We start from the raw sequence: 13255 nt of genomic DNA on the forward strand, positions 1-13255 counted from the left end.
CCTCTCGCTCACGAAGAATCCCGAAGACACCTGACTCTGCTTTCAGGAAGGAATGAAGAACGTGGCAGCCTGGATGAAGGACAGCTGCCTGAAGCTAAACTCAGAGAAAACAGAGGTCCTCCTCTTCGGACCTTGCACCTCTGCTTGGGGCAAAACCTGGTGGCCCTCCGCCCTGTGGAGCCCCACCCACCCCTACTGATCACGCTCGAAACCTCAGCATCATCCTTGACTCCTCCCTCTACATGAACCGCCAGATCAACGCTGTTGCCTCCACTAGCTTCAACTGCCTGCGCATCCTCTGTAAGACCTTCAAATGGATCCCCCGACTACAGAAGGACCGTCACCCCGCACTCATAACCAGCAGACTGGACTATGGAAACACCCTCTACACCAGAATCAACATAATTCTTCTACACAAACTCCAAACTATCCAGAACGCAGCAGCTAGACTCACCCTCAGCACGCCACGAGCACAAGACCAAACACCTACGAGGCCTCCAATGGCTCCCAGTCGAAAAGAGGATTCCCTTCAAACTCCTCACCCATGCCTACAAATCCCTCAACAATGCCGGACCCAAATACCTCAACCAGAGATTATCCTTCCACATACCCAAGAGCAACCTCTGCGCTGCTGACCTCGTCTTGGCCAAGATCCCCCGCAGCCGCAGAAACAGAACCGGCGGGAGAGCTTTCTCCTACATCGCAGCAAAAACCTGTAACGAGCTCCCTCTGAACATCAGACGCTCCCCGACCCTGCACACGTTCAGGAGATACCTCAAGACCTGGCTCTTCGACTGACCCAGAGCAGCTGCCCCCCCAGCGCCTTGAGACCCTCACAGGTGAGTAGCGTGCTTTATAAACCCCAGAGTGATTGATTGATATTGCGTGATGTTTGTTGTATGATTTACATGGCAGATATTTCCAGGGCCCGGCTTGTGCGCGGCCCTCGGCAGGCCCTTGGCTCGACTCTGGCTGCGCTCACCCTGGTTATGTTCTGCTCGTCCACCTCTAGGCGCTGCTGTTATTCCTGCGACCACTGCGGTGCCCAAAGCCCCGAGGCAGAAGCACTTCAAGAGCTGATTATGGGTCAAACTTGTAAGAAGGCATCGCCTATGAACCGAGGGAGATCATTTTATTGTAACTCGCTTCTATAAAGTTTTCGTTTCACCTTTTCCAGTTAATGGAGAATGAAGAGTACAATAAGAAACAATTAAAATTACATTACGGTGTGCACTAATCCCAGAATACTCTAGTACACTGTGACCTGCCAGACAAATGCTCGGTACTGCGTCCTTGGATGGATTGCTCCATCATTCATTGAAAATGAGCCAATTACTTAACAAATAGTGATACTCTGTTGAAATGTATGTGTTATTTCAGCTGCGACCCTGGCTCAAAGGCAGCAGAGTGCAAGTCTAAGACAGCATGTATGTCTTTACACCTGTGCCGCATCATTGAGGGGCACTTTTACTAATATTTCACGCAATACAGTGCAGTTAGAGGTGTAGCTGCACTGAGCTGCGTGAAAGAGCAGAGCAGCACCAGATTTGTAAAGATATAATAGATTGGGATCGAAGGCTCTGACATGCAAGTTACAGAGTGAGCCATCACACCATCTCTTCACTCCATATTCAATCTCTTCCTCTTAGTTCCTTTTTAGGTTACAGCATCACTCAGTGCTACCTCAGACTCACTTAGCGCTACCACAGCATCACTCAGCGCAACCTCAGCATCACTCAGTGACACAACAGCATCACTCAGTGCCACCTCAGCATCAGTCAGCGCCACCACGGCATCACTCAGTGCCACTTCAGCATCTCTCAGCGCTACCTGAGCACCACCTCAGAATCACTCAGAACCACAACAGCATTGTTCAGTGAACCCACAGCATCACTTAGCCCCACCTCAGCATCACTCAGTGCCACAACAGCATCATTCAGCACCACCACAGCTTCACTCAGCGCCACCTCAGTGCATCACGCAACGCCCCCACAACATAACTCTGTGTCACCACAGCATCACTCAGTGCCACCACAGCATCACTCAGCGCTTCCTTAGCACCACCAATCACTCAGAACCACAACTGCATTGTTCAGTGAACCCACAGCATCACTTAGCCCCACCTCAGCATCACTCAGTGCCACAACAGCATCACTCAGCACCACCACAGCTTCACTCAGCGCATCACGCAGCCCCCCCACAGCATAACTCTGTGTCACCACAGCATCACTCAATGCCACCTCTGCATCACTCAGCGCCACCTCAGCACAACCTCAGTATCACTCAGCTTGACCACAGATGATTGACCACTGAGATTCGCGGTTTAATCCTGCCGTGTCCTCCTCCGCCCCCGATTTGCTTATGAAACAATTTCTGTTTCACTCTTGCAAATGAGATTCGACCGGAGAGATAGTTTGAACTCCGACCTAAAATAAACCGGCTGCGAGAGAGCTGACATCAGCGCAGCTCATGAGAGCCCCGGACATTCAAATGTCAGCCCGGGCCCTGTTTGAAGAGGCCAAGGATTCGCGGTCTGTAGCATCAGGCGGTCGGGGAGAAATGGCGGCCGCAAAGCTCCAAACATTTTCGGATTCGGAGGCGTGTTTTGGGCGTTCTGAGTGACAGATGACGTCACAGTCGAAAGAACGCAAAAAAACACGCCCCCGAATCCGAAAGAGATGGGGCTTGAACTGAGTGATGCCCCTCTCATCCAATGGCTGGCCTCCGTTTAGGAAGCCAGCCAATTGGGGGAGAGAGGCGTGTTCAAGCCCCCCTAACTCCAAAACATAAAATCGTTGGGACTCCTCCCACTGCTTCGCAGTGCGACGGTCCCTCGACCTAAAAATAACTCAAAGTGTGGGGAGAACACTCGTGTTTGGGAGGTTAATGCTTGACTTGCTTATACAGTGTACACTTTTGCTTTCCATTTTGGGGCTTGAAGTCATGATTGCATAATAAGCTTAACGGGACTTCAAATCCCAGAATGCAAAGCAATGAAAACTGGACTGTATTAGCTACGCACACAGGGAGATGAGAAGCTTGAAGATTCAGCGTAGAGACAATGCAAATATAGGCATATCGTACATTTGCATCATGATTGATACTAACTACTTGGCAGGAGCTAGGTAATTTTTTACATTTAATGAACACTACAGCCGCAATACAGTGCAAAATAATACTGTTTCACTGAATGTTGGCAGGTCAGGATTTAGGAGAAAACAGCGAAAATTCCACGGTGGAATGGTGGTTGAAAGGAAATGATTTTAAAGCCTAGTCGAACAAGAAAACACATTTTTCTTGCACCCGCCTCCAATTAAAAATATACTGCACGCTACCAATGAAATTAACATAACTTAATGATTTTTCCCCCTCATAGAATCTTGATGCTCCCGCTGTGTCCACTTGTACGCTATAAATTCCTCAGTAAAGTTGTTTGTAAAAAGAAGCTGCTTTGCTAAACAGTGATGAGTGGGCTATACCATTCCGTAGCAGGGGGCTTCCAGGACCTGCACGCAGGTTTACAACCATCATACGTTGTTAATACTTGAAAAACCCGTCTCTTTACTATTGGGTAAATAGAGGCGTTACCTCAGCTGTAGCTTCTGCGTCTGAGACGAGTTTCACACCACCCCTCCCTTTTCGCAGTGGTTCGCTCCAGTGGGCGCGGTGTAGTTAGATTGCTGCGAGGGAGGTGAAAGCTGTTCCTTACTAGTAGTCATCGCTCTTCAGTTGCTGTACTTTTAACTCCCTGACCCGCACCCCAACCATCACTCAGCATGGCCTATCCCGGCGGCGGATACTACCAGCAGCAGCAGGCCCCCCAGCAGGTAAAAGCGCGGCCATTTAAATTCACAGCGGCCTTTGCTGCCGCGCTCCCGGCCCCACAGGGACCGTGGCTGCTACGCATCCCTTATGTTCAGTGATACTGAGAGAAAACTACAAATCTTTCCCCATGACCAGAGTTACACACAGGCCAACCGATTCGATTCAGGTGGGAGACTCCCAATTTTAAAAGCCAAAAATGACTTGATATTATCCGTCTCCCGCCGAAAATTCCCTTTGTTTCAAGATAAGGCAATTGGGGACTCCCACCCGCTTTTATTTTCGAACTCTCCCTCTTGACTGCTCTAAACGCTGGTATGTATGGAAGGAATTCCTGATCCGTGTTTAGCAACGCCAGTCAGTACAGGTACTCGTAGCCTTTGGCTATTCCTAGAAAACCAGAGGACGCTTTGGAATTGTAATCATTATTGTGAAACGGATTTTTAAACTTCGCATTTCAGAAATAACCCAGAGATGGCGGACTGGACTATCCGCAGAGGCAAGTATCTGCTTGTGAAAGTCGCCCAACTAAAGCAGGGTCACTGGGAGAGACGCGTTTTGGTTGCTTTTTCCTAGCTTGAATGTGCTGGGTTTGCACGGTATTCACCATCTGCATCAAATAAATGTCTCCAAATGAAACGCATCACACGTTCTTAACTTTGTTCCGTATTGGACGCAAATCCATCCGGACATTTAGTAGTTAACTGGTCTCTTAAGTGTTGCCTGTTGTGGCGATTAAAGAGGTTACAATGTTGCTCAGTGACTGTTGTGGCGTTTAAAGACGTAAGTGTTTGTTGCTCAGCTTGTGTAAGGTTCCCCATGGCACAGGGATGTTGCTGCAGCATGAAACCTTGGGCCGCGTGTACAAATCTTTTCCGTGTTCGCAAATGGAATCACAGAATCGTCCCGTTTGCGAATGCTAAAAGACTTTTTGAAATTTACAAATCCAGTAACTGATTTTAGAATTAAAAAATAGGTTTGCGATTTGGTATTAGGAAGGGGTGTGTTTTAGGGACTCTCTCATTCTGCAGTCCTATCTGTGAAGGTTTTTCAACCAAAACGCTGTTTCAAAACATTTGCATTTTACGGCCTATTCAAGTAGGTGTTAACCCATTCGCAGATGGAAAGGGCCCCAAAGGAACCCCTTCCAGAATGTTTGTAAACATTTTTTACGAAGGGGCTGTGGACTAATGGACTACTGCCAGCTCTTAAAAAATAAAGACATCTTTTCATTTATCATTTTGAAAGGCATCCGTTTATCTAGTAAGGAAAATGGGCTGCATTTGTATTGCTTTATTTAAAAGCAGTCAGTCATGGTGGTCTGCTGACAGCAGCAGGCCTCCACACATGTAATTGTGTTTTATTTTTATTTTTTTGGTGTGAGTCTCAATGGGTCAGAAATCAGGGCCTCCCTAATTAAAATGCATGAGGTAGGCCTATTTGAACCCCTCTGGGAATCGCAAAATGTGTAAACCAGACATTAGTGCATGGGTCTCTGTGATTATCAACTAGGTAATCGCAAACAAATTGCTTTTTGGTAATGGCAAACACTTGCATTTGTACATGGGTGCAGTTATACATTATTTTTCATGAAAAGTGTGTGTTCCATATTCATGTATATATCGGATATTGCCCCCCAAACCAGCATTTTGAAAACACTCAGGCCATAAACATCTTTGAATCTACCAAATACAACTCAGACTGTAGTCCTGATTCTCAGTACAAAGTGCAGATTTTTGCCGAATAGCAGGTCCTGAATGTGTTCCTCGTGGCAAAGTTGAGCAGCACAGATGCCGTATTGATTGGCCCTCCTTGAATAATAGGAGGGCCAATCAATGTGATAATAGTTCAGGGACGGATGGCCGATGGTGATAGCAGGTCACTTCTGGATGCTGGTGGCCAAAATAATAGTTTTTATTAAAGATTCAATCCATTGCACTGCACCTGTACAAGGAAACATCCTTTCTAATTGTGTAAATGGTGTAGAAATTATTGTAGTTCTGTCGTGGTTTTTATGGTGGCGGCATACATTAGGATAGCACACATGAATGTCTGACCGTATTTTTCACATGGAGTGCTTTCCTACGAGAGTTTGGGTTTTTTGTATTATTGGGGAGCACCACACATGAGCACCACACAGTGCATAATTGCACAGGCCAAAGCCTGGGGCATGTACTGACCGTGCTCCTTTTGACATGGACTTGTGTGCTTTTTTAACTTTGTGTCCAAGGTGTGCATGTACAGTTTGCCTTAGTTTTTTTTGTGAACATGGTAGTGTATCTTAAATTTAAAAAAGCTATTGCACTATGACAAAAACCGTGCTTCTTTATTCTATTCCGATCTCTGCTGTGAACTTCAAGGGGAGTACTGGAGGCGCTGAAAAGGTCTGGCTGTAGCATATTAGAATTAACTGCTTCCAGATTTGCCTCAATGTGTTTTTAAAATACCTACAATTATTCACTTAACACTGATAATTGGACAACTGGCAGGTGAGCACTCGTTTTGATGTTTTGTAAAAAAAAAATATTTACTTGAATTAGTGTGTTAATGGCCGGTGTCAATAAAGGCTCTCTTACTAAGTAACTTTATACATCGGAACTACATTTATTCCATTTATTTCTTGATATTTAGATCTTCTTTGTCAAACGGACTACTCTTTTAAGCATAGTCATTACCTCCTGCTTCCCTTGTCCTCCACCCAGTCCTTTACCATGAGTTTAGTTACCCAATCCCAGGACAGGAAACACAAGGGGAAATGCTACAAGCTACACCCCTCCACTGGGAGCTACAAGAGCATAGCCTTCCCCCAGTACTTCCTATTTTGTTTCCTGTCCTTCGTATTGGGATAGGGAATGCTATGGAGAGTTTGCTGGGCATCTGCTCCCTATAATGTAGAATTATTTTCTCCTTGCTGGGCTTGGAGATGTTAATCCTACCAATGCCGGATCAATGGGGAGGATAACATAGGATTTCCTTCTGAGGCGGCGGCGGATACTTCTTAGGACGGTGTTCTGCACCAATTCAAGAAGCCTGTGAATGTTGGGGTTCCTGTGAATGTTGGGGTTCCTATTCATCAACATGTCCCGGATGAGGCTTTTAGTGAGTGGAAAGACTCTGAGATAGCATTAATATTCCTTGATTTTTTTGAAACACCATTTTTTTAATTTTTTTTCTCAAACAAACGGTATACAAATGTCATTATCATTGGATGGTACATACATTTTTGGCAGTGTTTCATCATTATAGTGTTCAAGTTTTCGTCAGTATCGCGAGTATACAGCTTATTCCAGATAACATTACCATCACAATTTACCTATATCCATTGTTTATATTGTGGCTTTCTACTCATAACTATACAACTTAACGGTTCTATGTATAGAAATTCCCCCCACCCACTTTTCTTTCCTTCTCCCATGTTTGCGTTCATTAATATGGGATGTGATCTCGTGAACAACTAAAGGATTTTGGAATAACGTATCTATTAATGGCATCAGGGTATTGCGATTACTCTCATTATATAACCGTAATCAGATACGTTTGTAGAAGTAAGTATTACTGGGGGCGGTGGGACTACACTTTGGGAGACTATGGGTTCCATGGGGTCTATAGCTTTTAGTGATTCCAGCATCTGGTTCCCATTCCATAGATATGGGTAATTTGTGTAAGCCTCTAGATTCTTCATTACGTATTATAGCACTCTCCATGCTGCCCCATCTGGTCATCTCTGCATGATAAATTAATGGGGGAGGGCTGATTTACATATAAGAGTTAATTGCACGCTTTGCTATAAGGATGTCCATAAACGCAAACTTATAACATACTTTCTTCCCTTTCGGGCAATGACGTAGCCCCAATCGACATCTCTCTAGTGTTGTCCAAACATTCGTGCACGTCAGTTCTTGAACTAAGCATCTTATTTTATACCAGTAACCCCATAGCCACGGGCAGTCCCATAACATATCAAGTAGGTCTGCGTCCAGTTCCTCACATCGGGGGCAAGAAATCGAGATTCTGGATACATACTATTGAGACTGTGGCGTAAGGTATGCCCTATGCAAGATCATACACTGTACATATTCAAATTTAGCATTCCTAGATGCCCTTTTAGGTAATTCTAATATGGTTGCCCATTATTTGTCCGTAAAATCCCAGCCCAGATCGCCCATCCATTTTTCCCGACAGGGGCAGCGATGTCCAGAAAGAGACATGCGCCTACAAAGATCTAATCGTTGTTACTATGTTGCCATCCAGCAGATCCTGGGGATCTATATATTTGTATGCCCAAATATTTAAAGGTGTGCGGTGCAGTAGATGTGAAGGTTACCAAAATGTATAGGGTCTGGATTTTCCCTAAATCGCAAGAAAAATGTGACTTAGGAGCATTAATTGCCTACCCAGACACATGTTCAAACTGTTAAAATATGTACATAATGGGTGCTATAGTTGAGGCTAAATCTTTCAGGAAAGGAATAAGATTGTCAACATATGCCTATACAATGTGTCGATTGGCCTATATGGATCCCCAGAGCTGCGGCCTCAGTGCGAAGTTTAATAAGTAAGATCTCTAATGATAGAACAAATAATATCGGTGATAAAGGACATCCATGTCACGTTCCCCATCAGTTGAAGTTGTTCAAGGAGTTCAGCATGTTTAATCCATGCTTCCCGTAAATGTTCCTGTTTAGATGGATCAGTATTAGCCTCGTGCTCTAAAACACTCAGGGGAATCTTCGACCAAAGTAAGTGACATGTATTTCCTGCCAGGCTCCCACAGTTGCCCCTATGGCCGTACCACAGATTATTATTTTAAAAGCATCCCACTCAATCGGATGAGACTTCGCAGAGCCATTGTTTTCTGTAAAATAATTTGTAATGGCTGTACCCAATACATCACAGAACACTGTATCCACTAAGGTCTGTGGTCACATTCTCAATATTAATATTCCTTGCTTTATGTCAAACTTAGAGGCTTGGAAAAGACACTTCCTGACCCTGTACATATATAGACTCTGTGGCAGCGAGTTTTGTGGTGGGTGGGAGTGGGGGGGGGGGCTGTGTCATTGGGGACACTCTTGTCTAAGGCAAAATTATCTGGGACAGGAGAACGGAGGTCATCAAAGTGGAAATAGTCCAAGTTTTTCTCCATGTTCTCTGGAGGAGGGAACTTGGGGTGTGGATGCACTGACCTTGGCCTGCCCCTGAATGCTTTTTTGGCCTTTCCTTCCATTCCTGTGCTCTAGAGGCTCTTGTGTACAAAGCAAACGCAAGGAGATGATGGACAGAGCATGGAAACTTTTCAGACACTCTCCCCCAGTCACAGATCTGGGTTGAATCCATCATCTTACTTTTAACTCACTTCTCCACCCCAATTAAGACCCAACCATATGCAAATCAATCTTGACCCTGTGCCTCATGGGAACAGTCCAGCCCGAACTGCCAAGCCAGGTCTCCCCCAGGTCTCACCTGGACTGGAAACAAGCATCCTAGGGCTGGTTTTGGGGTAACAACCCTCATCAGTCAGGCTAGATTGAATCCAGTGCCAAATTGAGCAAGGAGCCCACGTCTGGACATACCCTGCCAACTTGGAACGAACAAAGCAAACGCAAGGGGAGTATGGATGGAGCGCTGAAACTTTTCAGACACTCACTCAGCAGAAGGCCCAAGTAATTGTGGTGCTTCCATACTGGCCCAGGCACAGTTGGTTTCCACTCCTGAGGCACTTGGCATGGGGTCTTCCATGGTTCCTTCCTTTGCTGTTTTTCACACTCGGTTTGGAGGTTAAAAGTATGAGGTTGAAGGAACACGGTCTACTACCTCATATTATTGATGTTGTTCAGAAACCTAGGGTCTTCTACTCTTGCTTCCTATTCCAAACACTGGAAGGTCTTTTATTTGTGGAGTTCTGTTTAAGGGTTCTCTTTGGAGGAATGTTCTTTCTCTTTGTTCTCCAGTTTCTAATGGATGGGTTTCATAAAAATCTTTCTCTTTCAAACTGGGAGTCTTAATGGTTTGCAAATAAGGCCTTTAATGTGAAGCAATGTGTGGGGAAGTTCCATTGGTTACTAGGTTATTGAAGAGCTTTGCTATCTCTTGTTCTTTGGTGAAGTTCACTTTCGTTTACTGGACTTTCCCTTGGTGTTGAAAGCTTTGCAGGACCCCCCTTTCGAACCTTTGGATATGGTGACTCTTAAATTCCTTTCTTTTAAGGTCTTGTTATTAGTGGCTTTCATTTTTGCCCGTCACTTGGTGAACTATCTGCTTTGCTCTGTTTTCCTCCCTTTCTGTCTCATCTTGGTGGTTATTTGTCCTGATCCATCTATCCTTTCTAAAGTGATGTTGAAGTACCCTGTTTCTCACGATCTGATTCTTCACACTTTCTTTCCGAACCCCTCTTGAGCTGATTGTAGGTTGTTTGCCAGCTGTTGAACATGGTTTCTTGGTTTACTTTAACAGATCCAAAGACTACAGGAAACCTAAATCTCAGTTCTCACTTTTTGGCATCGCTGGTAAGGGGAGGAGGTCATTCAAGACCACGCATTGCCACTGTATCAAAGTTACATGGATGCCAGAATTTCGGCTCTGGTGTATTCTGTTTAATTTGATGGTTGAGTGGGGTTTACTGATTGTTATTGTTAGGGGGAATTTTTTTTTACATGAAATCACTTGGTGTAGCATAGTGTATGGATCTATTGAGTGTTGCTTATCAAAGGGCTAGTACACTGATATGGCATTCTTCGTGGTTAAAGACTGGGACGAGGGATGTAGAGTTAATGCCCTGATTGCTTTTCGGTAATCTTCAGTATTCTGTCCTACTCGTCCTTGACCCAGTCAATCATTCTCACCCACCCTCCCTGCAGTAGTGATCTTTTGATCAGTCGCTTGGTATTACAGGAAGTACTGGGGGAGGTCTATGCTCTTTTAGTTCCAAGTGGTGTGTGTGTGGCTTGTAGCATTTCCTGTTTTGTTTCCTGTCCTAAGATTGGGTAACTAACCTCATGGTTAAGGACTGGATCGAGGATTAGTAGGACTAAGACTAATGAAGATTACGGATAAGTAGTCGGGGCAATCCCTAGCATTGGGGAAACATCCGTAACTATGTGGCCTGAGCAACGCATCTGGAAGCCCGCGAGCGTAAGTACGCTTGTCTCAACAACTCATTTGCTAAACCATGCATCTGCATGGTTAAGGCAAATGCGCTCTAGTGTTTGGGATGGGAGGGAAATAGAACTGGAAACAGACCGGTTAAAGGGACTGGGGCTAGGTCTGGGGGTTGCGTTTGGGGGTGAGTAGGATTGGTGGCAAGTTATATTTGGTCTCTGGTCTGGGGTTCACTTTCGGGTGGATTGATGGCAAATTTTTGGGGCTCAGGGAGCACATTTGTAATTTAGGGCTTGGGGCAGGAGGTGGTTGGGGTAGCTTTGAGGGCTGGATTTGGGAGAGTATTTAAGAAATGTGTTTTTAGGGCTCGGGTCAGGTAGAGCGTTTGTAATTTAGGGCTTGTGGCGAGTGGTTTGTTATTTAGGGCTGGGGAGGGGTCCTGCATAGTGACTAACTTATTCTCACATGCACCCTTACCATTTAGGCCGTTTACAGTGAAATTGAGTGGTAAAGACATGCGTAGTTAAGTTGCATGCGTGGTAGAGGCACGCCTGGTCGAGCCCTGTGTGCCTCGATCATCTAACCTTGCACGAGCCTCGATGTGTACTTCAACCTTTCTTTATATTGTAGTCCGTTATCTTATCCACTTATCCTGTCGCAAGTGTTCTAATCCTGTAAATAAATATTGAGCAAACAGAACGATTGTAATTGTTTAATTGGACTTCGAATACTCCATATCACCTGCTCCTGACAGTCATGCACTTTCCTATGAGGCCTCCAGAGACATTCACTCAGACTTTTCTAAGCACTAAAAATCCGTTCATCCTGTAAGAGTAGCAAAATGGGGGGTTCTCTTGCTAAATGACATAACGAGTATCTGTAGTTATTGGTTTTCAGTGAGGTGTATTTTTTTCTATTTTTATTACTCCTTGTGGCTTTTTAAGCACCGATTATACCATGACCTTCTGAACAATGCACGTTGCTTAGAAATAATTTTGTTGCTATTTGGTCGAAATTATACTGCTACCCATGTAACAACGCAGAAAATATTTTAATTGAAAAATAAACATAATATTTGTTAATACATGGTATTTACCTGTTAATGCAGTTTATTTTCTCTCTGCTGTTTCCTTTTTCCTGAACGTGGTAATGGAGTGGGGATTAGTAGACCACAATTTTCCCTTCCATTGTATTTTTCTTTTGCCATAATGGGTTTTTACCATTTGAAATGGGCCCATTTTACTAATCTCCGCTTGTAGCGCACTTCAAAACCCTTTTGTGTCGCGCAGCAAGAGAACCCCGTTTTTTGCTGCTGTCCTGAGGATTAAAGACTTTTGCACCCCCATAAACTTTGCTAAATAATAGCTAACTCCTTGCTCTTACTTGTGATATTTTTAGTATTACTTGTAAACAGAATGTTACCGGAAAACGGGGCAGAAGCGACAGAACAGCCCACCACTACTTCAAATAGCTTACACCCTGCTGCGGGCAGCGTTTGGGTTTTGCCTGGAACAGTTCCTTCTTAACCACATTCACCTGCTGGCGCAATTAAAGTTTGTTGTAACTTCATTGAAGTAGGTTTCATGAAGAAATGCCTTCCACAAGTTAGTAACTGATTTACCGTTGGAGGGTAAAGTGCTGTTGCTAATCGTGTTGTGAAATGTAGTGCAACACTTTATCCTCTCCAGCTAAGAACACGATCATTCCCCCTGACTGATGTCCTGATGGCTCCGGGAGTCCGGGTTCAGCTCTGAATGTGTTGCGTTTGGGTTCCATTCTTTCGGCGGAGTTCTCCAGGGCGGCAAGGCGGGGTGCCGTTGATTTTAAAAAAACAGGCCCTTTCACTGAGCCCGGGAGAGGCCTTCCTGCCATTGTGGCCGAACCAGCCTGCTATAAAAACATCCTCGTGTCGAGGGCGAAAAGGAATTTGAGAAACGGGCTCTTTTGTGATAGTTTAAATAAAACGCCGGCTGCAAATACCATGCAGATTAAAAAGTCGTACCACGGATTGATACTCCTACCCAGCTGCCACGGAACATTTTTATTATTACATTACGTGATACATAACTTCTTTCTGGGTTCCCACAGATATTTTTAACTCTCTTGCACAGGATAAATGCAAACCGGACAAGAGGGTGAACGTTTATTTTGTACTCCGCTGCATTCTGTAGCTCAAAGGGTAGTCATTCTAGATGTCGAAATAATTGTTTGTGCCTTTAAAACATGTCTCATTACCGTGTGTGGGTGTGTGTGTGTATATATGTGTGTGTGTGTGTGTGTGTGTAATCCTCCGTTGTTACTGTGACCTTCGGATGCATGGTATGATATTTAACGA

At 44.7% G+C, this 13255-nt stretch overlaps 1 protein-coding gene across 2 annotated transcripts in view; it reads left to right on the forward strand.

The window, feature by feature from the left end:
* The window catches only part of SRI (sorcin), an 80002-nt gene that overhangs the window by 14989 nt on the left and 51758 nt on the right, over positions 1-13255 (forward strand). The window contains exon 1 of one of the 2 annotated variants that reach the window (XM_086941833.1): positions 3443-3827. The exons of the other annotated variant lie outside the window; for it this stretch is intronic. Within the exon in view, the coding sequence (XP_086797959.1) occupies positions 3777-3827 (51 nt within the window). The 5' untranslated portion in view covers positions 3443-3776. Of the gene's footprint in view, positions 1-3442; positions 3828-13255 lie in introns of those variants that run through there. 2 annotated transcript variants of the gene reach the window in all.

Source organism: Lissotriton vulgaris, chromosome 10, assembly GCF_964263255.1.
Source record: "Lissotriton vulgaris chromosome 10, aLisVul1.2, whole genome shotgun sequence".
NCBI lineage: Eukaryota > Metazoa > Chordata > Amphibia > Caudata > Salamandridae > Lissotriton > Lissotriton vulgaris.